The following is a 24,322-nucleotide window of genomic DNA, read 5'->3' as shown; positions in this document are numbered from 1 at the left end:
ACCCAACAATAAGAATTTTTAAACTGGTTTTATCTTTTTTCATGATAGATTTAGGTGTCTTTGATTTATCACTCATTCCATTTTGGGCTTCCTTTAATCAAATGTTCAAGACCCACCTTACTTATGTTGGAAAATTTACTTCGAATTTTGGCAAAATACCATACGCATAAAAGTAAAATACTTGTTACATTGTATGGTGTTACAGAGTGAGAGACGACAAAAAAGCCATTAAAGAATATATGTAAGCCTTACAAAATATTTAAATGTACTTTTTTGTATTATGCTTGTCTATTGATTTGTATTAAAAATGTAAAAAAAAATTATCGAAATGCAAAATCATTCCTAAAAGTCCTTCCAGTTGTGTCCGGTTGACCCGGAAGCTTTCCTCCCCTATTCAATTGTCAACATGGCGGTGAATCTGACTGAATTGTCTCTTCCACAATTAGAAGGCTTGAAAACTCAGCTTGATCAGGTAATTTGTGCTATAAATATAACAATTCTTTGATTTCAGATCCCTAAATTGCAGCTTACGATGGTATTTTTCTGTCAGTGGTTTACTGACATGCACGCAGCGGTTGTCATGCTGTCTGTGCGCGTGCTGCTGGTAGTGCTGTCTTTAATTCGCCATTAAACGGATAACTTACTTAAGCCAAAATTGAGTATTCTGTAATTATTTACCAACCTTCTTATTCTTTAAAGTCATTTTAGAACATAAAAGGAGATGCTGAATGACAGCCTCGCTCACCATTCATTGGATAGAATGAAAGTGAAGGGTGTCAAAACATAAGTTATGACATTTTTATTTTTGTCTATTCCTTTTTAGAATTATTTTAACGAGTATATAATGAGCAAAATGACTTTTTAACCTCTATTTTTAGGATATAGAGAAAGATAAATATATATATTATTTTTTGTTTTGCTTGAACAGGACAGATCTGCAGTATAAATTACCTTTCCCCCCTATTTTTTATTTTTTACAAAGCAGCAGTTTATCAGAGCCATGTTAACAAATTAAATGACAAACATTTGTTTCCTAGGAAACAGAGTTCCTGTCATCATCCATTGGCCAGTTAAAAGTCGTCCAAACAAAATATGTGGAAGCCAAAGACAGTTTGAATGTCCTTAACAAAAGCAATGAAGGTGAGTATTACTGCTAAACTTTATATGATGCTTCTTTAATGTAAATAATTAATGTTAATTTGCTTCTTTTTGCTATTACTTTTTTTCTTTCAGGAAAAGAACTACTTGTCCCTCTCACCAGTTCTGTATCCTCCCCACAGCTGAGTGATAATTTACTGCTGATTGATTTCTTTGACCCTCAACAAAGTCACATGGGCAGTTTGGTGTTTATTAATTAATTTGCATCCATCTCAGATAAGTTGTTTCCCTTAACTACTGCATTGCAGATGTACGTGCCTGGAAAGCTTCATGATGTGAATCATGTCTTAGTGGATGTCGGAACAGGTTATTTCGTGGAGAAGGTGAGCCAGGATTTTGCAGATCTATTTAATAATTTGTACTTTTAAAGGGATATTTCACCGCTGGAAAGATGAATGTGTATTTAAATTGGGTCATTTATGTAGTACAAATGTGAAATTATTTTAGAAGTTGGTGCCTTCTAGACTGAGAAAAGCCAGAAAATGTATTTTTGGCTCATGTGGATGAAAGACAACAACTCCCAGAATGCACTTGCTTCGCTGCCCTACGAGGCCACTCCCAAGCCACGCCTACTGGTTACAGAGGGCAGTATCTGAAGAAATTATACAGCTAGGCTAATAGTTGACTCGAAACTGAAAAGACGCTGTTTTATCGTGAGATCCAACCCCCTATGGGCGGGTTGAAAACATGCGGAATGAGCTCCTACTACTGGCTGTAGTCTCTAGCCTCTGGCCAAAAAAAACTCAGATGACACAAAATGACGATTCTTGCGTCATCTGAGTTTTTTTCCAGACCTCTCGTCTCAGGGGGACATGTAAATCTCACTGCTTTTTTATCTTTCCAGAATGTAGAAGATGGCAAAGAGTTCTTTAAACGCAAAATTGACTTCCTTACAAAACAAATTGAGAAAATTCAGCCTGCCCTTCAAGAAAAACATGCTATGAAACAAGGTGACTTTTTTTTTATACACACACACACATAGTAGTCAACATTTGAAGTGGATCAAAACCTTTCATCAAAGTTTTACATGAATTTTGAACAATACCCGTTCTTGTCTTAGGACAACTTTGATTAACTTTTTTGATCCACTTCAAATGTTGAACACTGTATATATATTTATATATATAATATATTTACTATTTCCAAGTCAGGTTACTGCAAATCATATAGTTATCTAGAATACTGGTAACTGGTATTCTGCAATTCTGGAAATTATTAGTTTATTTCAGCTCATCATATCAGTATTTCACGTCTATTTATTTGGTAAGCAGTCATGTAATAAGTGGGATAATGTACAGTCTTTACCACTATCACAAAAGAAACCCCTTCAGAATCATACAAGCGCCCTGATCAACCTGTTGCATACTGTCACGTTTTCTGATAATGATAGGAAAACCTGCACAAAATCATAAATGGATTAAATGTTTTATCTGCCTCCTAACAGCTGTGGTGGAAGTCATGAATATGAAGCTTCAGCAACTGCACAGCCAACAGGCATCACAGTCCGGCACCACCAAAGCCTAAAAACGGTTACAAGAAGCATGGCAGAAAATCCAGAGGAGATCCTGAGCATTGACCTTTCAGACGGATCCATTCTGAACCCTTGAAACGGAGAACCACTGCTCTGATGTCAACATGTTGTTCACATCTCCTTGGGGGAGAATAAAGTCCAGCACTTTGCCTACATTAAACAACTACTCATTTTTTTTTTCTGTTCTGTTTTCATTCTCATGTTTAGTGAACAAATGAAGCTTTGGGCACAGCCTGTGGCTGTATCCGCGAAGCCTTCCAAGACTGGGATTAATGTCTTTGGAGAAGATTTACTTTGTGGCAAACACTTTGCATGGATTTTTTTTTTTAATACAGCAAATATTTACTTATGAAATCGGCTAAAGAAAATGTTCTTGCTTGGCTAAAAGTGAATTTACAGAAATTTACAAGAAAAACAATGTCAAAAATAATGGCTTGATTTGTTGTCCCATGCAGGCAGATGATTTACTGGGCCATGTTACAGAGAGCAGCAACTTTGACTACTGTAAAATGTTATGTACTATTTTCCACCCATGCTGAAACAAATAATAAAAATTGACACTTAAAACCTGACACTACATGTATCTGTCTTTTTCTATCTATCTATCTATCTATCTATCTATCTATCTATCTATCTATCTATCTATCTATCTATCTATCTATCTATCTATCTATCCGAAGGATTGACTTTAATTGTCATTAGTTTGAGTGCGAAGGCTGCGGTAATTATATGTGTATTATTCGCTGTGTCATGGTTCAGTTGCTCGGCTGCAGAGTTTCGCTGCGCGTCTGTCTCTGTCGTTATGCGGCGCGGCGCGTGTTGCGCTCTGTTGCCAGGGAAGAGCGAGCCGCGATGGAGGGGGTGGTCGCATTGTCTGTCGGGACGGTGGCGGTGTGTGAATTTCTGCCGTCTGCCAGGAACGCAAGCTGATCCCCATTAAGGCTCAGTATTAGGATATGAAGTACACTCCTACTGGAGATAGATTCGCATGCGTTAGTGTAAGCGCAGCTCCCTTTTCCCATCTTTGTTTAGTTTCTGAAACGGTAAGACAAACCGACCCTAACTAGCTAGAGCAAGTGCTTGTTGCATTCAGCCGGTGTGAGGAGTGGCGGATCGGGCGAGGAGGAGCTTGATCGCGGAATCGGGGTCGAGAGTGGCCGGCCGGTGCAGAGCCGAAGGCGGCCGATGACTTCGGAGAGTAGCAGCCAAGCGCAACAGAAGGAGGAGGTCGAGCCGGGATCAGTCGCCCGAGATCAAGAGGAGAAAACCGGCGAGGACCACGGCAGCATGGTGAGCTCAGGCCTGTGGTGCTGAATCTGCACAACCCACTTAATCTCCCGCGAAACACGACGTTACTGTGTGTTAACTTTTCGTTTAGTGTAGCACTTCCATATTTAGAACATAGCCTACGTGTTTAGACCACATGTTTATCGAACTGTTAAGCATCAGTATCTACTTGCAATATGCTGACAAACTACCTGTGCTTTTGCGCGCTACCCAGATTGTCAGTTCGTTACGTTTTATCGATCCACTGAAATCGTTGAGCTTAACAACTGCTTAGTTGAGTATTAGCTACGCCTGGCTAGCCGGCTTTAAGTCGGACACCGGTAAGACGACATTACTAGGCAACATAAACTAAATATATTGACACCGAGGCTTCGTCTGCGCATAAATGACACAGCACGTGTTCGTATCCTGGTCGGCGGAGCGCTCTACTGTAAATGAGCGATGTTTGCATGACTCGAGCTAAGGTTCATACGTTTTCTATTACAAGCGTGTTAACTCGTTTGGAAATTAAAATACCCCACGACCACCTGACAGCTTGCTTTAAGTTACAATTAACTACTTTTCGAGATTGTTTTTCTAGAATAATTAAAATCTAGTGTAATCATGTTGGGTGCATTTGTCAAAAACAATTCATTTTAATAATTTATATGTATTAAAATTATTTAAATAATTGAAACTCTATTATTATAATTAAATGGTTCTCATTTAACCAAGGTTGATGATATTCTAGTCTAACAAATCAAGATGCATGACTCTTTTTCCACTTAGTAAAAAATCAAACAAATGCTACTAATGTACTTTAAACAGGATTTAATTTCTAACTGTGACACCGCTGTGATTACAAGTACATTATACATTTACCAGGCACATATTTCTGTTAGTGATTTGCCCAGATTCTTGTATCATGCCTGTGTGTTCTTTTTGTTGTTGTTGTTGAACAGAGACTTGAGGTGCTTAGTCACTGCAATGAATGTTTTAACATGGTGAGGAAGGTCAACTTTAAAGGGGTCAATGTCATATGATCCTTTTTAATGTTTTCCTTTTCCTTAGGTGTGTAATGTATCTGTTTGTACATGCATACGATCTGCAAAGTTACTAAGCTCATGGTCTCCCACAAAGGGATTAATTCTATCTAACAATCCAGACCTGCCTAAAACGCATTGACCAAAGTCCAGACTTATTACTTCCTCAAACGTCTACGTCACATTGTGAAAGATTAGCATAATTCCCTCCAAAGGCATACGCAAAGAGAGAAGACGGGGCTTCTGTGAATTGTAGTGTTGTCGTCATGTCGCTGAGACTGTTTGTTTGGAGGCGAAAGCAAAACACAAAAAATTTGTTTGGCCTTCCGAAAACAGATGAAATTAGGAATCAAGGATTAAGATGTATACAGCTGTTCTTAAACAGTACAACCCAAAAGTTTGCTTGTGCATAGCACAATTTAACAGAGGTCAGGACAGCTTCCTATACAACGCCGGTTTTATACAAAGACTAATTCATTAGCGCTGTGAAACGTTCTGCTCAAGTGGTGCTTGCAAAGTTGGTTCAGATCAGGCTCAAGGTGTTTGGCTAATCACAACGCATCGGGTCTGCTGGCCAATCAGAGCACTCTAAGCTTTTCGGAAGGAGGGGCTTTGTAGAAATTACTGCATTTCAAACAGACTAAGAATAGAGGAGCTGCAATAATGTACATTATGAGAAAAATGAGTTTTTGGAACATTAAAGCATGTTAACCTCATCTTTTAACCCAAATTGAACAAAATAATGAACGCCAGGGATGGCGTTCAATTTTAATACTGTGGTACATCCGTATACGATGGTGCTCAGTGATTACCATATTCATGTACCATGGTATTAACATAGTATCTTAAAGAATATCATTGTACTACCATGTTTTTAATGATACATGTGGACTTGCACCAAAATGAAGCTCTCTCTCTCTCTCTCTTTAAAATTATGCAGACATTAGTCTAACCTTCAATATTTGAAGGCCCCATGACATTTGCAGTTATTTATGAGTTAATGGGTCAAGGATAAACAAATATTTTGTACTCAACATTTCTGCCTCATAAAATATATAACAAGAAAAATGTATATTTATAATAAGAATGGGCATGGAGTTTTATTCATTTAAATTTTAATTAAAATGTATTTAATTTATGAATGTAGTAGTAATTTACATAACCTATTATGTTGAGGTTTTTAAAGACTTTAAAGACAGTTATTGTGGGGGTGAATTAAGGAAGGATTAATTGGCAACAGGCCGTTGAATTATTAGAAAATAATGCACACCCGAGGTGGTAATGTGGCTACAACGTGAAGCAGTTACACATCTGGTGTGTATTGTTTTCTAATAATTTAACGGACTGGAGTAAATTATTCAGCTTATGCGGTTACCACACCTCCAAACATTGTTCAGTAGTAGCTAGTAATGGATGCTTGAGCCATTGACAGTAGACTAATGCATTTATTAATGCAGTTGGTAGAGAGAGAGAGAGAGAGAGAGATTCAGCATGTGTGAATTACCAGAGTCTGTGCGTCTCTCAAAAGTGTTTGGCAGCAGCGTCTCTACTAAAAGCGAAACTGTAAGTTTAGCTGCTTCAAGAACAGCGCTGTTACCTTGCTATTGAGAAATGTCATTTAGCTTTTAAGTTGTCAAACTATTTTACTGATAAAATCATCAGAGCAGCGCTGACAACATGTTTCTGTGCGAGTGTGTGTATGTGTTTGAGTGGGAGAGAGAGCGGGAGAAAGAGAGTATGTGCTTTCCGTACATAATAAAACTTAATTTTGTGGGGGAAAAAACATGGAAATAATTTGTCGTTTTATCCTATTGTTTACTATATTTATTTGTTTGGTCAGTGTCATTGTGGATTTTGGTTATTTTGCTGTTGTAGGCTGTAAGGACCTTTGAAATAACTGAAATCATTTGGCGAAGTGATAATGTGGTCAAGACCTGGAACTACTTTAGCTGGCCGTTTCCCTGAAAATACACTACATATTGCACTGCACACCTTATTTTAATGCTAGTTTTGTCTTATTTTAAATAACTGTAATAATTTTTAGCCCCCTTGGAAGTCTGCTGAGGCCCTCTTGTGGGTCCCAGTCCACTGGTTAAGAACCACTTTTTTTCTGTATGGATACATGAAAACAATTCAATTTACTTTGGCTTCTGACAAGCTAGTATAGATAAAGATGTCCGGAATTAGAGTTTCAGCAGTAGAAATATAATTTTAGGGAAACTATGGACTTTCCTAAATAATAAATGAATAAACTAAGTATTGTACGTTTTAATATTGTTTTGAACAAAATGGCATACTTGATTGAATTTTGTGTCTGACTTGCTATCAAAACACATTTTTATTAGACAGTTCTGGAAGACTTTTTATAGGGCTCTCACATTTTTTTCCAAGTCTCGGTTTTCGTCAGTTTCTTTTAACAAGTGAATGCAGTGAGATCCGCCCACCAGATTGTCCATTGTCTAAATTAGGCGTTCCTAGTACTATTCGATGCCTCGTGTCGTGACATTACGATATTAAGACTCTGTTATATTACAGTAATACACAAATTGTATCATTAAAAGACATTTTATTGCTTCCAAATTTTGTGTTATTTGTAAATTGCTCATATTTTACTTCATTCATTTTTTTGTCAAGCCTGTACTGCATTTGTCTCAGCTGTCGCCACGTGCTCAGCACTGATCTTGATGGCAGAGGTTACAGTTCCGGTAACTTGAACATACATTTGACAGACGAAAGCCCACTCCAATCACAGGGAGATTCCATATGACGTATTTCAGCATGCACCAATCCCGTAATGGTGGGTGGGAGATTTTCAAAATGTGCTTCTGCATGTGATCACAAAGGCGAAGGAAAGACGAGCGAACGGCCAATCAGACTCGTCAAGTGCCTTGCCCATGCTTACGCAGAGCTAAGGGGATTGATGCAGATAGTGGCCGCGAAACTCTTTGGTAGTGAACTTGCACTTTTGCTTTAAACGGAAATAAGTGGAATACGTTGCTGCGTTATTATAAGCTAGATTAATTCGCCTACAAGGTATCTAGCGAGGGGTAACGTTGTCGGGGGAGAAGACCATGCTGTTGTTTGTGGAGGTGAGTTAAAGAGGTCATTTTGGCGACCGCGAAGGTTCTTCACAGCTGCGGCATGGATTCAGCTCGATGGCGCCAGCCATGAGTTCAACAAGAAGACATTTTTTTTGTGGTTTTGTAGTGCTGCTACAGTTATTATTATTTGTTTCTGGTTTTAAATCGATTAGTTAGCGATAAGCAAGGTTAGTTAGGCTATGTAATACCTTGTTTATGTGGATGCGAACTGACCGTCGGTTGCAAAAGATCCACGTGCGTGCAACAAATGCTAGCTATTTAGCCAGCCTCTTTTATTAGCGTAAGGTGCGTAACTTTTATTGGTGAAATTTACAACTAGTAATGACTACATCATCAAAAACTGAAGGAATCCACGAATCGCATCGACTTTTTATTTATCCTCTCGTTCAAAAATAACTTTAGCCCGTTCAAATCCAATAAAGCACTAGTCAGGTTAACCAGGCTGCGTTACAGATGCACGTTTGTAGCTCTTTGCCCTGAACTCTCGCTCTGGTTTATCGGAGTGGCTAATCAGATTAAACGGGTGAAAGGCCAACTATTTAAAACCTATCTGTGTGTGTGTATGGAGTGTCGCGTCGGGTAAGTAATAGATCTTGTGGATGATGTTCAACCCTGATCGGGCGCAGTGGCGTAAAGTATAGAGAAGTTGGAGGGGGAAGTTGTGCACCGTTGTGGTTTTCAAACTCGTGGAGTGTGTTAATAGTTGGAGCCCTTGCCTGTTCTGTGGTGTTTGTTTTACTTCACCGTGCTCTTCAGACGTCCTTCATCAAATAACACACAATTTCCATTTGAGGGAGCAGTTATAGTCGATATAACTTAGTTCAAAATTGAGACTTTACAGCAAAGTTTGAAGCAGTGTTGTAATTTGTTCCTCGGCGTGTCATGTGAAACTTTGAAAGCGTCGTATCTGTTAACCCTTAAAAGACCCAAGCACTGACATTGCATTTTCTTTTTACCCTATTGAAAGTGATATTAAAATACGTTATTTTAATCACATTTTGGATGAATGTTTGGGGGAACTTTTCAAAATTGCAATGCTGTGATTTCAGGGCTGCAAAAGTTCACCCCTGTTATAATGAAGTATGCAATTACTTTCAAAAGGGTTTGTGTCAGATCAAACGGCTTACACTGTTTATAGTTTCAAGATATGGGATATTTCTTCATCTCACTGACCACCTGTAAAGTACAATTGTGGTCCAACTACATTTAACAGTTACTCCACATTAACTTTGATAAGGTTGTGCCATGATAGATGGCTGTCAGTTTTAGTCTATGATAATGGGTAGGTAAATGACCAGTATTGTTGTAGTTAAGTCTCAATTCTGTTTACTGAATCTACAGTTGGAAAGTGTTGACAGATTTCTTCTGGTTTTATTCTACTGTGATCTGAAAATTGGATTATTTTATTTTTTTAACCTTGTCTTCAAGGTGACCACCAAGGGGGCCGGTCTGAATCCCAATGCTAAAGTGTGGCAGGAAGTGTCTGCACCAACCGCCCAGGCTCCGGAGGCGGCCACAGAGACGTGCCATTGGCCACAAGGAGAAACTGTCTCTACTGAGGAGTCAGAGGGTACGTATATTGATTGGCAGTTGTTTAGTGCTGCAAGTAATGTGTACAAATGGACTTCATGCTATCTTCTCAAATTGTTCACCTGGAAATTAAAATGGTCAACCCCTTTTCTTTGTTTTATGTAGGAAACAAAAGGATTTTAAGTTAATATTAATATGATTATAACATGTTTACTTGGTTTCTTTGCTTAATGACATGCAGATAAATGAAATGTTGTATCTTTTGTAAGTTTTACTTTGATTTGTGTTTATTAGAAAATTATTTATTTTATATTTCTATGATTTAATTGACTTTTCATAAACTCATGAACACCCTGAAGTTCCCTCTCAAACCTCCAGGGTTTTGGGAAGCCCTGCTTTATGGGTATGTTGTTGCGGTTTTTCTGGTTAGACGTGGCTAGATTCTTGGCAGGTGTTTTGAGACGAATGAAATTACTCTGCGGGGGATTCATATGCAATAGCAACTAAGATAATTTCAGACATGATGTTAAAGTTTCCTAAAACCCAGTGATGATCAGTATCGCGCTTGGAAGGACCCAGAACTATTCTCACTGTAGAGATCTTTCAACCTAATTTCTCCTCTTACTCCCTCCATTCTGTTCTTTCTCATTTCTTTCTCTAATTCTCAAACTAAATTTCTTGCTCTTTCTCGCAGTGGATTGGGTCTGCCCTGATGACTGTGAGATTATGAGATCTGAGGGTTGCATGACCTATTGCTGTTCTTGCATGGTAACTGAATGGAAAGGTTTCAAATTAATTTACTACTACTGCCATTCCTCTTCTGAAGGTTTCAAGGAGTATGTTGTTGGCTATGGTGACTCTGAGTCAGCACCTCCTGTGGAGAGCAGCATGTTGAATGGCATTGAGTCAGCAGAACTGGCTTACCCACTCTACGAACCAGGTCTGCCACAAACACCCACTGTCACACTTTAATTCCATCCGTGATGCTTAATGGCCGATTGTCATTGTTGACTGTATGTTTTGTTGCTCAGTGGAGGGCGAGACCGTCGAGGAGCAGCCTCCACTGTCCGAAGAGAGTCTGAAGGAGTCGTTGAAGAAGCAGCTAGAATTTTGCTTCTCAAGGTAACACCCACTCTACGCCCAGACATGCTTACACCTGCTCTCCCATATTACATTATTTTTTTATACATAAGACCTTCAGGGATGAATAGAAATTCATAATCACCTGAACAATAAAGCAATGCTTATTCTACTCTTGCTTGAAAAAAATTCTCATTCAGTAATTAAATGCGATGTCTTAATGGACCTAAGACATTGGAAGTGATTTCATGGACAATCTGATTTGAAGCGCTTTCATTCAGCAGTATTGTAATTGTTGGTTGTCAAGCATGCACAGTTGTAATCTCTTTATAATTTAATTCGATATGAAAAGAATAGATCACCCAAATATTAAAATGATCATCTTTTATCTTTTAGTATGCTTATTGGATACCAGAAGTCATTTAGTTTTAGTTACATATTAGGCATGTGACTGTATCAAATTTGTGTTGTGATGATTGCTTTTATCACGGCGTACAGTATTTTATCACAGTGTTCACTTTTTCACTTCACAACAAAAATAACTATACACTAAACTATACAAAGCTATACACAAAAATTTATAAAGTAAACAAATGTTTCAAACAGATTAAAGTGCAAAAGAATAAATAACAATTTACAAAAAGGTCCTTTAGTTATTAATGTTGCATTAACCAATATTAACAATGAGAAATAGCTACATTTGTTATAGAAGTTATTATTCTTTGCTAATGTTAGTTAAAAAAACAACACCTGATCATTGTTAGTTTGTTCGCTCAGGTCCATTAAATACAGTTACATCTTTTGATTGTAATGTGTTATTAAATGTTGAAATTAACATTAACTAAGATTAATAAATGCTTTAGAAGTGTTTTTTTTCATATCACTCTGTTAACTAATGAATTAACTAGCTTCTTTAGGATCAATTAGTTGACTAGTTGTTCAGGAAACCTACTGACTAGTCTTATTTTAAAAATACAACTAGTCAAAAGAAAGACCGTTTGTAGAAAAACATCTGGTCTTTTTTTCATTTGCACATGTGAACTTAAGCAAACATGCCCAGTGGTGTGATAACACAGTAATATTTGGAGTAATGGCTTTCTATCAATGGAATATGCAAATCATGTAATGGAAGCTTGTAGTTAGCAAAGCAGACATTACAATTCTGCTTAATCTGTATTCAAAGGCTTTACCAAGTGAAACACCAAGTTTACCAAGTGAAACTTGAATATCATTGCAAGTGTTCAACATCTGTTCATTACAATTATTATTTTTTCTTCTACAGGGAGAATCTCTCCAAAGACCTTTACCTGATATCTCAGATGGACAGTGATCAGTTTGTCCCTATTTGGACCATTGCGAGCATGGAGGGGGTCAAACTGCTGACTACTGATATGGACCTGATACTTGAGGTGCTACGAGGTAAAAAAAAAAAAAAAGACACTGGCCAAAGTTACAGAGTTTGTTCATTCCTTGCATTTAACTGTGTTGTCCTTCTCAGCCTCTCCCATGGTGCAGGTGGATGAGAAGGGCGAGAAGGTACGGCCAAACCACAAGAGATGCATCATCATCCTCAGAGAAGTCCCTGAGACCACACCTGTCGAGGTGAGACCACTCTGTATGTTCATCTCTTGTAGCTGTATATGGTAGAGATTAGTTATTATTACTGTGGTTACCCCGATGATGATCAGTATCGCGCTTGGAAGGATCCAGAACCATTGCTGCTGAGATTTCATTGTCCTCTTGTTTAAACCCTCCTTTATCTGTACTTTATTCTTATTTCTCTCTCTCTCTCTCTCTCTCTCTCTCTCTCTCTCTCTCTCTCTCTCTCTCTCTCTCTCTCTCTCTCTCTCTCTCTCTCTCTCTCTCAGTACAGTGGATTTTGCCCTAATGACCGTGAGATTATGAGATCTGAGGGATATCTGACCTTCTGTTTTTCAGTAGTTTTCACTTATTATTTTGATTTGCTGACTAATGCTTTTGTCTCTCTGTCAGGAGGTGGAGGCACTTTTTAAAAGTGAGAAGTGTCCGCAGGTCATCAGCGTGGAGTTTGCGCACAATAACAACTGGTACATCACATTCCAGTCTGACACTGATGCTCAACAGGTATTATTGACAAACACATTCACAAACGGCTGTCTGTATAAATAATTGGTAAAATCTTTCTTACATGTGTTGGGTTTTTTTCAAGATCTCTGCTATCATATTGAGTTAACTCATTCAGATCATTTCATTCAGATGTTGCAAGTGAAAGTGTTTTTTTTTTTTTTTTTTTCATGAATGGTTGTGATGCCCTTTTCCTGTGATATGGTTCATGACCATTTAATCTGTAATGTGTAATTTTCTGTTCACTATTATAATTCATGAAATATGGCCATAATGAAATCTAAAAAGCAGTAAAGACTTGGTTTATATAAAATTATGATATACATATAATATCAGCTAGCTGCTGATTAACTAGCTGCTCTGCTTAAAACTAAAAAGTTATTTTAACAGCCATAATTTGCTGATATGAAAACCAATATGCCCTTTTGCTCTGTTGTTGCATGGATGAGGCCTAACGTGTTTTTGCATTTTGTCTGCTGATTTAATTAATGCAAATGGTCTTTATCTGGCCACGTTGTTTCACAGGCTTACAGATACTTGCGTGAGGAAGTCAAAACCTTTCAGGGCAAACCAATTATGGTGAGTGCACATTGTGTTGCTCTGTCTTATAGTTTGACCAGACTGATGATTTATGCCAGCATGTGCATATGCTTGTGTGTTAGTGAATGGATGTGTGAATGTGCACTTGTCATTTAAGGCCTCCGTTTAGTTTAAAAATGAATGTGCATCGCACATAATGGATGTTGATCTCGGATGTTCTGGGCCCAGTTGTTCAAAGTTGAATCTTGATCAGAATTATCTAGATTTGGAAGTCCCATGATTCGGTGCTTCAAATTGGGTTGTACATTTCACAGTAGCTACTAGCTATGTAAAGAACAGGTAGAATAGTCAATGTGGGGTCACTTCAAGGGCTTTTAATTGAAGAGAAAAAAAATACAACAATCAAACATCCCTTCCATTTTCAATTTCCTCTAAACAATCAGACCCCTATGGAGGCACTAATGGTAATGGGGGGAAAATATGAAATGGGTGAAATTGTGCTTTAATTAGAGATGCACTGTTCTCTGCAGATTAAAGCAATTATTTTCACTATCACCCATTGGTCGATTGTTTAAAAACAGCCAATAATCAGGGATGATTATAACCTGTCAATCATAAGGGTGTGGAAAAACGTGTTCAGACTGCAATCTGTGTGAAAATCTCTTGTGTTGGATTTGGACTATAACTATCGCATTAACAGAAAAATAGTGACGTTAAAGCAGTCTCTATTTGACCCTATGGATCACCCGTAGTTCAAGCAATGTCCATTTTATCATGAAATTTTAAACAATAAATGGTCTTTTGATGCTTTTAAATATGACATGACAGATCGCTGTAACGCTGATCAAGCGGCAGCGCCAGTCATCTCTTCCACTTTAATTCAAGTAAAGCAATAAAGCAATAAGCAATAAAATTGCCATAAACTGAAACAAACATTTCAGTTTTTATTTGAGTGTAATTATATCTGAAAATAAATGGCAGTTGAATACAATAACTTGTTTTTAATTTTATCCTCTAATATTATAGTAATGTATCAGATGAGAGGGTTCCCTGTGTAGTTTGCAGCATTATTTGTAAGAGAGAATTTTATTTATTTTTTATTTTATTAATTTTTTATTTAGAAAATCAAACTATCAGTATCTGTATCGACAGCTGTCATTCTGAATAATCGTCATCGGCTGAGAAATTTAATATCGGTGCATCTCTAATTTTAATGCTTTTGTGTTCCCCCAGGAAACTTTGCGTTTATTCCCAAAGAACTCAATCGTTTTGAGTGAACAGTTTATTGGGGAATGCAGAACATTTGCAAGAGAACACAAACATAAAAAAAAAAATTCCTCCCAGACAAAATCTTTTTTACTTTTTACTGTACTGAAAGGCTTAATAATAGGTAACCTAATGTCTAATTTGTTATTTTAACAGTTAAATTAATTAAGAGCAAAAAAAGCGTATATTATGATACAAATGTTGTATTTTTTTATGACCAGTTTTAATGTTTTATTACATTTTTGTTCCTGAAATCCACCCTTTTGCTGGGATCAGGATGATCCTGATTTTTATTTTATTCCTTTTTTATATAAAAAGGTATCCCAAACCTACTGAACAGTTTTGAACAACACAAACTTGATGATTTGATCCAGATCTATACTGAGATTTCCAATTTCAGAATCGTTTATCTTTTGAACAACCCATTTTCAAGATTTCTTTTGAACAACGAGCCCTGGTTTTAATGCAGGTCTGTCTTTGTATGTTTTTGTCATGGTAGGCTCGCATCAAGGCCATTAACACGTTCTTTGCTAAGAACGGTTATGGGGCCGTTGACTCTGGAGTGTACTCCACTCCATCACAGTACTCGTCTCCAGTTTACCTGCAGCAGGTGTACCAGCCTCCGCAGCAGTACCCTCTCTACAGCCTTCTGCCACAGACGTGGACCCCTTCACCCACCCCTTATTTTGAAACGCCACTGGTGAGAACTTGAAATATATTTTATTAATAATATAATATATAAGTGTTTTACTGCTGAATTAAGAGATTCAAGTGACAATTTCCACATATAAGTGAAATTGTGAACAGTGAGTAATAAAAATAAGAATAAATACACAAATTACAAGCCGAGATGGATACTAAATAACAAAGTAGTATTCATGTACAGAAATTATTAAGCCTAAATGTAAACTAACACTTTGTTCACTGTAGAAATTAAATATAGTTTTATCTTTGTTAAAGCTGTATTTTGTTGTTTTATTAACATTAATGACACAGACAACAGTATGAATATTAGGCGTCTGCTGTCACTTTAGTACCGAATGCACGGACCGCAAAAACTGACAAACATCCGGTTTCTTTCACAACTGTTCACTTATGACAAACGAGAGAATACTTGCCGAGACGGGTATTTTTACATAATTCTGTGTTTGTGTCCTGTTCATTCAAGGGCAACAAAACGTGAAAGAGGAATCAGTTTGGTGTTTGAGCGCTGTCTGAAACGCCCCTCTCTCACTCTCTCTTTCTGATTTTCGCCTCTTCCGTGTTTAAAATTGTTTGAATGTGTAAATTGGCAAGAAAAAACGCGTCCAAATTATAAACTTTCACTCTATAATGGTTAAATTTAGCAGTTATCCGCGAATCACATGCATGCCGTGGGGCCTGTTCCGTACGGATCAACTGCGATCCCTTCCACCCCTAAAGACGACTAAACTACTCTAATATCCTGCTCAATAAACAGTTCTTATCAGTTAAAAATGATTGTGTTGCATTATAATATGGTAAAAACATGATACTTTTTTTATTTTTTATTAGAATAATTCAAAAGAAAATAATTTCTTTAAAATGTGTAAAAAAAAAGTCTTTATTGTCCCTTCAATTTAATGTATCCTTGCTAAATTTGTATGGTAGTGTAAATACTAACAAAAAATATTTAAGAATAATTTATTTTATTAAAATATTTCAGATGGTTTAAAATAAAAAATTTTATCTGCAGTTAGACTGCAGTTTCAAAAATAATTGATGTATGTTCAGAAAACACAATTGTAGCTGTATATGAAAGATGATCAGAGCAGATTTGGTTTTGACCCAGTGATGATAAACTAAGCGCATAGAGGGAAGCAGGGAGTGATCAGAATTTGTGGGGACTTTTTCTTCTTCTCTCTCTCTCTCTCTCTCTCTCTCTCTCTCTCTCTCTCTCTCTCTCTCTCTCTCTCTCTCTCTCTCTCTCTCTCTCTCTCTCTCTCCCTCCCCCCCCCCTCCACCTTAAAGTTCACTCCTGTCCCAGTGAGCGTAAAGATTATGAGATCTGAGGGTCACTTGTGGAATGACGACTAAATGACTTTTCAATGTCTAAGCTTTGTAGCAACGCAGTCATTTTTCAACAGATTTGAATGAGTTACTCTTTTTGATAGCCTTTTTAGTTAAATTTGTATTGCAGTCATGGAGGCTGAATGTATGAGCTGATGGAGTCTCAGTAGGTCTCTGGGTTTGTAATCAGGTTTGTGATTGCAGGCCGAACTGCAGGGGAGTTACTGGAGTGAAGCGCAGTATGAAGTCTGTCAGGACAGTTGACTGCTTTCTAAATGGTTACCATGCCAACAGTTGTTTGGTTCATTTAGCGTTTCACATTAATGTTAAGAGGTGTTTTAGGCATGCGACACAAAAATGTGAATTGAAGATAATTTGTAGGAGTTTGAGGATGTGTGGGTTATTCTCAGCTGTTGTTTCATCTTGCAGGCTCCATTTCCAAACAGCACATTTGTTAATGGCTTTGGCACAGCAGGAAACTACAAAACTGGCTCGTCTCCAATCAGCCTTACACGCAACTACTCCCGCAACCGGTAAGATCCTGAAATGTTGTTTTAAAAATCTTTCTTAGTCTATCCCTTTCCCTCTCTGCCAAAAACATAATCGGTTGTTTCTTCTACCATGGGAAATTTATATCCTAGGGGTTGGTTTTTAATAAAACCTGACTTGTTCAGGGTTGCTGCTGGTCTTAAGAAAGTCTTAATTCACCCTTCCACAAATTAAGGCTTTGAAAATGCCTTAAATCAAAGCAGACAGTCTTAAATTCATGAAGTCATGGCATTAAATGTTGTATGCAGTGCGCCTGTATGCAGGTGTTGTATGCAGTGCGTTAACTTAAGATTCAACCTCTGAAGTTGGTTATTCAATCAATACATTGTATTGGAAATAATAGTTTGAAAAATGGAAAGAAGCAGTTTTTTGTTATAGCTTTTCTGTTTGCAATCTAATAATTTAAAGCCTCTAAATCACAGCGCTCAAGTACAAATGAATTATTCACTGAAATACAGACTGAACGGCAGGTCAAAACATCCAACTGATGCCTGAGCATTATGATAGCAAACTGCAACTCTCAGCTGGATAAACAAGACTTCATATTTTGTATCTCCAATAAATGCATCTTGATTTAAGAATCTTTAGACATTTGCTCTGAGGAAGAATATCCTTTTTTTGCAGTGTAATCCAAAGGTACAGTAATTTTCCCCCCCCATATTCTAGTGGTTGGGAGCAGAGGTATTCAAGCTATTTTTTTTTGTAAAATACATTAAAAAGTAACTGATATCAGTTGGAAGTAGAGGGGTGTGATTTATATATCGTCTGCGATTTAATATCGTAATGACGTGTTTTAACAATGTGCGATCTGACATTATCGCGTATATCCCTCACACACACCCAGAGAGTGCATGTATACACTACGTGTAGTCTTGTAGATTAGACTAGTGCGGATGCGCATTTATAATTTCACTGCGTAATTTAGTCTTTTTATATAATTTAAAAGTTAACAAATATCACATATGGACATCATCTCAAGTGGTTATAAGAATTACACATATCAACACAATATAATATTTTATCATGAACAATTAAAGTTTCCTTAATACAACATACTCAAGGATGATATATGTGTTCAAAGATTTTGATGTTTTCTTAAAGGAAGTAAAAGGACTTTTTATCAGAGAAGAACATTCTAAAATTAGGAACTACAGTGAATGTTTCTGGCTTTAAGATGAATTTTACCCAGAAGACAGAGTAAAAATACCGTATTTTCAAGATTAACTTCCTCAGAATGAAAATCGGACCAAAAAAATATATAGATTGTTATTTGGCTATAGGCATGTGCATTCGGCTCGAGTGCACTGTAGTAATGCGTATGTCATTCTTTACAAAGTGACATGGCCAACTACTTTTCTGGCATGCATAATACAGCGGTATAAGTTGTTTCCGCGCATCCGTGTGAAAGGGGATTGTTTTGATTAACATTGTCATCTGTACAAAGAAAAAATAATTTCTGTCACTGCTGTGAACTGACCACCACACAGAATATGAAGAATATCATAAACTTTAGGAGTCAGCTGTCCACAGCAGTCCTAAACCTGCCATGGAACCAGCACAATAACACACAAATATAGTCTAATTATCATTATCAAGAAAATCCCAGAAAATAGCGAGATACATTTTTAGTTAATATTGCGCACCTAGTTGGAAGTTGTATTTTACAACTTTCTGAAGTGTTGTTAATAGACCAACTATGTGTTTCTCCATAGACAAGGACATTTAGAAAACATGATGTATTGAGTTCCCTTTAATTTATTCCTTAGGTTTTCTTTACGTGGTCTTAAAAAGGTCTTGCAGTCTTAAATGTACCTGCAGAAACCCTGTTTTATGAAGGTCACATTAAAACCATCTTGTATCTCACGGTCCAAGGAAAGCTAAATATTTGTCGTATCACCCTTTTAACGTTTAAAGGTATTTACCATAAATGGCATCAGCAACAGCGCTAGTCAGCATTCCACAGTGCGAGGAAGCCGCGGGGGGGAAAAAAATCAGCGAATCAGGCATTGAATCAATGCCATTGGTCTCTATTAAGTGAAGCATCAGCTTCAGCGTTACCCATGCGACGCATTGCTGGTCAGCTGATCCTTAAAAAGTGGAGCTCAAAGTTAAAAATAATTAACACCTTGTTTCATTACATATATCTTTTAATGACATGTTTGTGAACGGTTTAATGACTCTCAAAGACAGTCTGTTGCCGTAACAATGTAACTGCGCGCTGAGTGACAGCCTTTTAGTTTCACTAGAGACGCTGTTTAGTTTCGGTTACTGAAAATGTCCTCATTTTTGTGCAGAAGTTAATATTTAATAACGTTAGTTAAAAAAAAATAAAAAACCTGATCATTGTTAGTTCGTGTTAGCTCAGGTTTTTATTTTAATAATGTATTATTATATGTTGAAACTAACATTAAAGGGATAGTTCACCCAAAAATGAAAATTCTGTCATCATTTACTCACCCTCAAGTTGTTCCAAACCTGTATGAGTTTCTTTGTTCTGCTGAACACAAAGGAAGATATTTGGAAGAATGTTTGTAACCAAACAGATCTCGGTCCCCATTGACTTCCATAGTAGGAAAAAAATATACTATGGTAGTCAATGGGGACCGAGATCTGTTTGGTTACAAACATTCTTCCAAATATCTTCCTTTGTGTTCAGCAGAACAAAGAAACTCATACAGCTTTGGAACAACTTGAGGGTGAGTAAATGATGACAGAATTTTCATTTTTGGGTGAACTATCCCTTTAAGATTAATAAATGCTTTAGAAGTATTTTTCATCAGTGAGTTTAACTATTGAATTTACTAATGAAGCCTTATTGTGAAGTGTTACCGAACAATAATAAAGAATCAGAACATTTTTAGTCAATATCTAGGGCATGTTGTAGTCCAGATTTAAAATGTACAAGTTTGAAATAAATAGCCTATAAAGAATTTGCCAGTGTGATAAACACCATTGCAAATACAAAAATCTGAATGGCTGTTTTAAACTATTAAATACTTTGTTTACTAGGGTTTCCAATGTAATGGTTGCATTTCTGCTCTTCCATAAGCACCATTTGCTGTCAGAGAGTGAATGCGCATTGTCATTCAGTGCGTCCCCTTCACTCGTTCCGCCTTGCTGCTCATGCGTGTTGGACTTGTTTACATCAGAGTGCACATGCCTCTTTGACGTAGTACACACACAGTTGTACATTTTAACCAGTTGATGGAAAAGTATTCTTAAAATGCATTCTACAAATCTGAATATTTCCTAAATAATTATTCATGGTATTTTAAAATGCCCACAATAATACCGTGCATGTTCATTATTGTGATGTCATATTATCGTATATCAGCACATGTCTATCCCTCCATTTACAATTAAATTGGCTGAAGTTTTTGTTCAAGTGTGAAATATTGTTGAAGTTTAACTACATTGATTTCCTTGTCATGTGCAGAAAGTGAGGCGGAGCTCTGTGTTTGAGACACTGGAGTCAGACTGTCTTTGTTACTTTTACTTTCTAGACTTCCACTTTATTCCAGAAAGAATGTAATCAATGCCTTCAGGTAAATTCATCTTAAATCATAATCGTATGCACGTTCATCTTAGTGCTGTTTAACCATGAGTAAGAGCTCCATAGTGAAAGACCATCATGACTCGGCTAAAAGCTGTATGTTGCATGTTGGCTTTCACAGTGAATGACAGTGCATTGTCATCAGATCCGTCATGTAACCCTGTCCTTGCATGTATCATCTGTTGCTCTGCAGGTATGAGAATTTCCTGATTGTGTCTTGAAGTACATGCATTATAAATAAAATCTGCATAGGTGTTGAATGATGAGGACTGGTGAGCCAGTGGCCTATAGTGCCAATATATGCTTAATCCAATTTAATGGCAAATGAGATAGCCTAAATGTAATTTTGGTTAAAAGGAAGTAGCAACAATATTTGTTCACTTTATATTCTTTTATGTACTTGCGTCGAAAAAGTAATTGTTGGGTGCTATGCACTTGTTGTGTTCATGTTGTATTGCAAAACACTTTTGCTGCTATTGAGGTGGGATGCGTGTAAGGTTAGGGACAGGTTTAGTGGTATGGTTAGGTTTAAGGGTGGGTTACGGTGTAGGGATTATATGGATCATTGTTTATCCGTGGTTCGTACGGACCAGGCCCAATGTGATTTGTGGATTAATTGCAAAGTTTAACCATCATAGAGCAAATGTTTATAATTTGCCATGTTTTGTCTTGCAAATGTACACATTCAAGCGATTTTAATCTATTGCAATGCAAGAAGATGCGATAGATAACTCAATTCGGTACGCGCTCGCTGTTATCTGTAAGTACAGCCGTGCACACACAGAGAGTCGTGTTTAAGACGCGTGAACAATCAATTGATTCCTCTTTCGCATCTCCTTGCCCTTGAAAGGACACATACACACAAAATTGTCAATGCGCATCTCAGCAAGCAAATCCTCTGCCATCGTCTTGTCGGTCATCTCTTCTTACTCTCTTCACTGCGACTCTGCTGCTAGGAGTAGTGTTGGCTGTCCAATTGAACAAAATGGTTTTTATTAAAAAAAAAAAAAAAAAAGCGAAATGACATTGTTGGTGCTGTGTCGGGCATGTAACGTAATCAGTTACGTCCGAACACTGTGTAGCACCGGTAAACCCTGACTACCGCAGCAAGCCTGCTACAAAAGAAATGAAAATGGTGTCACTTCAGGAATTTCTCTGCAAAACATTTTTCTTTTTGTCACTACATCTCTCATGCGTAACATCTCCATTTGTGATGCTTGTTCTACACAGTGAGAGAGACCACCCTTAAAGCCCAGCTGAATAAACTATCTGTTCTAAGGATGTTTATTCAGCTTTGCTCTGGCTTTTGAGCCATGGTTATAGTTACATGCTATCACTTCTGAGAAATGGGTGATTTTTCTGTGCAGGAATCATGTAAAGCCACAGCCTCGTGCTGATGCGAGTCAGCTGACAGAGACTTCGTCCGGTGCCGGTAGTCCTCAGCCCCCATGCACCCCCACTTCAGACACCACTGCCTCCACCCTCACCCCGCTCTCTGAACCGCCAGTTTCCCCCAGAGAGAACCACCTCTCCGAACTCTGCGTCAGCAGCCGGGCCAGGTCAGTACACACGGATAAGACATGTAGCAGCATTTTTCTTGTACCTGTATAATTTAAGTTAACTGTATAAGAATCAGATTTGGTTGTTTTGACCCAGTGATGATCAACTAAGCGCATAGAGGGAAGCAGGGAGTGATGGGAAGACTTTAGGAGTTCTTTATTTTCTCTCTGATCACTTCTTCTCTTGTCCTTTCATTTCCTTTCCTTTATCTCTCTTGGTCTCTCTCCTTAGTCTCTTGTCACTCCTGTCCCAGTGAGCGTTAAGATTATGAGATCTGAGGGTCATCTGTTAAGTGCGTTCTCTGAATGCTGACAGGTTTGATGATACGAGTGTATTTAACGACTTAAGTAATGTGTCCAGGAGAGGAAGCTATCGTGGCATGAGGAGGAGAAGAGAAGATGAAAGGATGGTAAGTCCCAAGTTTATTGCATGGTTCTCCAAAATTGTAAATTTTTTGTTGTCTCTTGTTTCATTCAATTTCATTTTACACAGAGGCAGAATCCTGAATCAGAGGTGAAAACTCCGCCTCCAAAGTTTGACCTCGCAACCACTAACTTCCCGCCTTTACCAGGAGGTGTGCCGAGTTGTCTGCCAGGTGTGACAATGCAAACGGAGTCTGTGTTGGAGAATCGCATGGCAGATGTAGTTAAGGGCATCAGCAGGGACAAGGTAGTAAGACCTACTTCCTGTACCTGTGTATTCTCAATTACAATTGTTTCGCTTGTTCACAGAGAATCTTCGATATCACTCAAGCAAAGTTGCAATTTTTCCTTGTGCTTTAGCCTGAAACAAATAAGCAAGATGTCAGTCAAGATCCCAGAACATGTCAAGTGGAAGCCCAGTCGACCGGACTGTCCCCTCCAGCGCCAAAGCTTCCCGCCACAAAACAGGACACACCTACCACTAGGTACACACATGCATACACACGCATTAGGCATCAACATTACTTTCACAGCATTTATTAATCAAGGTTTTAAATTATAAATATACAAATTATTTGTAAATAAATATGACTATTATTAAGGTTGTTCAAATAGAAGCAGGTTGAAAATCGTGGAACTCCACATTTCTCTGTACAGTGCGTCACATCAAGTGAAGAAACCAGAGAAAGAGGTTCAGACCTCTGACACGCCTCCAGAGCCTGCATCAGTGACCGCATCAGTGACCACACACCACCACGTCCAGCCCATTTCCGCCCCAAAACCTTTGCGCAGCCAATCAACCTCAAGCACTGAAACGTCTACTCCACCTCTGCCATCAATCACATCTTTTCAGGTAAACACCTTCATTTGCTAAATTATAAATGCTCCTGGAGCTTATTCACACATGAAAGTAAAAGAAATTAGATTTCTGTTAACCTTTAAGGCTTTGACTTTCCTCAGGAGCCTCGGAAGCTGAGCTATGCGGAGGTGTGTCAGAGGCCACCCAAAGACCCTCCCCCTGCACCAGTAGCCCCGCCCAGCCCCAGTCCCACCCCTTCTCCCACCACAAACCAACCACTACGTGAACTTCGAGTCAACAAAGCGGAAGGCCCAGCTTCATCCCGCTGCAGCCCCGGTGAGAAAATGGAGAAAGGAAGCGAGAGTCGGTCGTCCAGAGAGCAGACTGGCTACCAACGTGGTAACGGTCCCAGAGGGTCAGGCTTTAAGCTCAGAGAGCAACAGAGACGACCCCCACAGGGTCGGCGCTCCTCGCCACAGTCGGGGTACAACAGACGCAGTGGAAAAGAACAAAACATCCCACCCAGATCGCCAAAGTAATGCCTCTTATGCCCACGACACATGCACACTGGCGTGTATACTTGGATACATGTCTTATACATAAAGCAAGAGTATATAAATCTATATATATATATATCTATATAAAATCTACATATGAAAACTGGACTGTCGCACTGTGGTGTCGAAGAATCCTCTGCCTCCCGAATGACTTGAAATCTGGGAAGTTGATTCTTAAAAATACAGAAGAAAACTAGGAATTTAAGGAAGATGAAAAAACCTCTTACACTTGAACT

The 24,322-nt window shown here is 38.1% G+C and overlaps 2 protein-coding genes across 3 annotated transcripts; both read left to right on the top strand.

Moving 5' to 3' along the window:
- Window positions 1-338: 338 nt before the first annotated feature.
- On the top strand, window positions 339-3,261 carry pfdn5 (prefoldin 5). Its single transcript, XM_084425412.1, has 6 exons — window positions 339-472; window positions 1,038-1,140; window positions 1,234-1,265; window positions 1,407-1,481; window positions 2,003-2,108; window positions 2,603-3,261. The coding sequence occupies exons 1-6, from the start codon at window positions 407-409 to the stop codon at window positions 2,680-2,682; spliced, it is 462 nt and encodes a 153-aa protein (XP_084281538.1). The 5' UTR covers window positions 339-406; the 3' UTR covers window positions 2,683-3,261.
- Window positions 3,262-3,751: 490 nt separating this feature from the next.
- Window positions 3,752-24,212, top strand: larp4ab (La ribonucleoprotein 4Ab). Of its 2 annotated transcripts, none has more exons than XM_084425249.1 (16): window positions 3,752-3,979; window positions 9,528-9,669; window positions 10,456-10,569; window positions 10,661-10,751; window positions 11,992-12,128; window positions 12,208-12,311; window positions 12,702-12,812; window positions 13,338-13,391; window positions 15,118-15,318; window positions 17,076-17,179; window positions 22,116-22,307; window positions 22,669-22,717; window positions 22,801-22,977; window positions 23,091-23,215; window positions 23,388-23,583; window positions 23,691-24,212. In XM_084425249.1, the coding sequence occupies exons 1-16, from the start codon at window positions 3,875-3,877 to the stop codon at window positions 24,066-24,068; spliced, it is 2,280 nt and encodes a 759-aa protein (XP_084281375.1). In that variant the 5' UTR covers window positions 3,752-3,874; the 3' UTR covers window positions 24,069-24,212. The 2 variants fall into 2 exon arrangements, with proteins under 2 accessions (XP_084281375.1, XP_084281376.1); XM_084425250.1 differs by lacking the exon at window positions 3,752-3,979 and adding an exon at window positions 7,895-8,087.
- Window positions 24,213-24,322: the final 110 nt, after the last annotated feature.

The sequence above is a fragment of the Rutilus rutilus genome (assembly GCF_951802725.1).
Source record: "Rutilus rutilus genome assembly, chromosome: 12".
Classification (NCBI taxonomy): domain Eukaryota; kingdom Metazoa; phylum Chordata; class Actinopteri; order Cypriniformes; family Leuciscidae; genus Rutilus; species Rutilus rutilus.
Note: the sequence above shows the minus strand (reverse complement) of the source record. Positions and strands in the feature narration are given on the sequence as shown.

Coding starts and splice junctions, on each gene's coding strand:
- pfdn5 (XM_084425412.1), top strand. CDS start 407: ATGGCGGTGAATCTGACTGAATTGTCTCTTCCACAATTAGAAGGCTTG. Junction 1,482..2,002: donor CAGGTTATTTCGTGGAGAAG/GTGAGCCAGGAT, acceptor TTATCTTTCCAG/AATGTAGAAGATGGCAAAGA. Junction 2,109..2,602: donor AAAACATGCTATGAAACAAG/GTGACTTTTTTT, acceptor GCCTCCTAACAG/CTGTGGTGGAAGTCATGAAT.
- larp4ab (XM_084425249.1), top strand. CDS start 3,875: ATGACTTCGGAGAGTAGCAGCCAAGCGCAACAGAAGGAGGAGGTCGAG. Junction 10,752..11,991: donor CTAGAATTTTGCTTCTCAAG/GTAACACCCACT, acceptor TTTCTTCTACAG/GGAGAATCTCTCCAAAGACC. Junction 12,813..13,337: donor CTGACACTGATGCTCAACAG/GTATTATTGACA, acceptor GTTGTTTCACAG/GCTTACAGATACTTGCGTGA.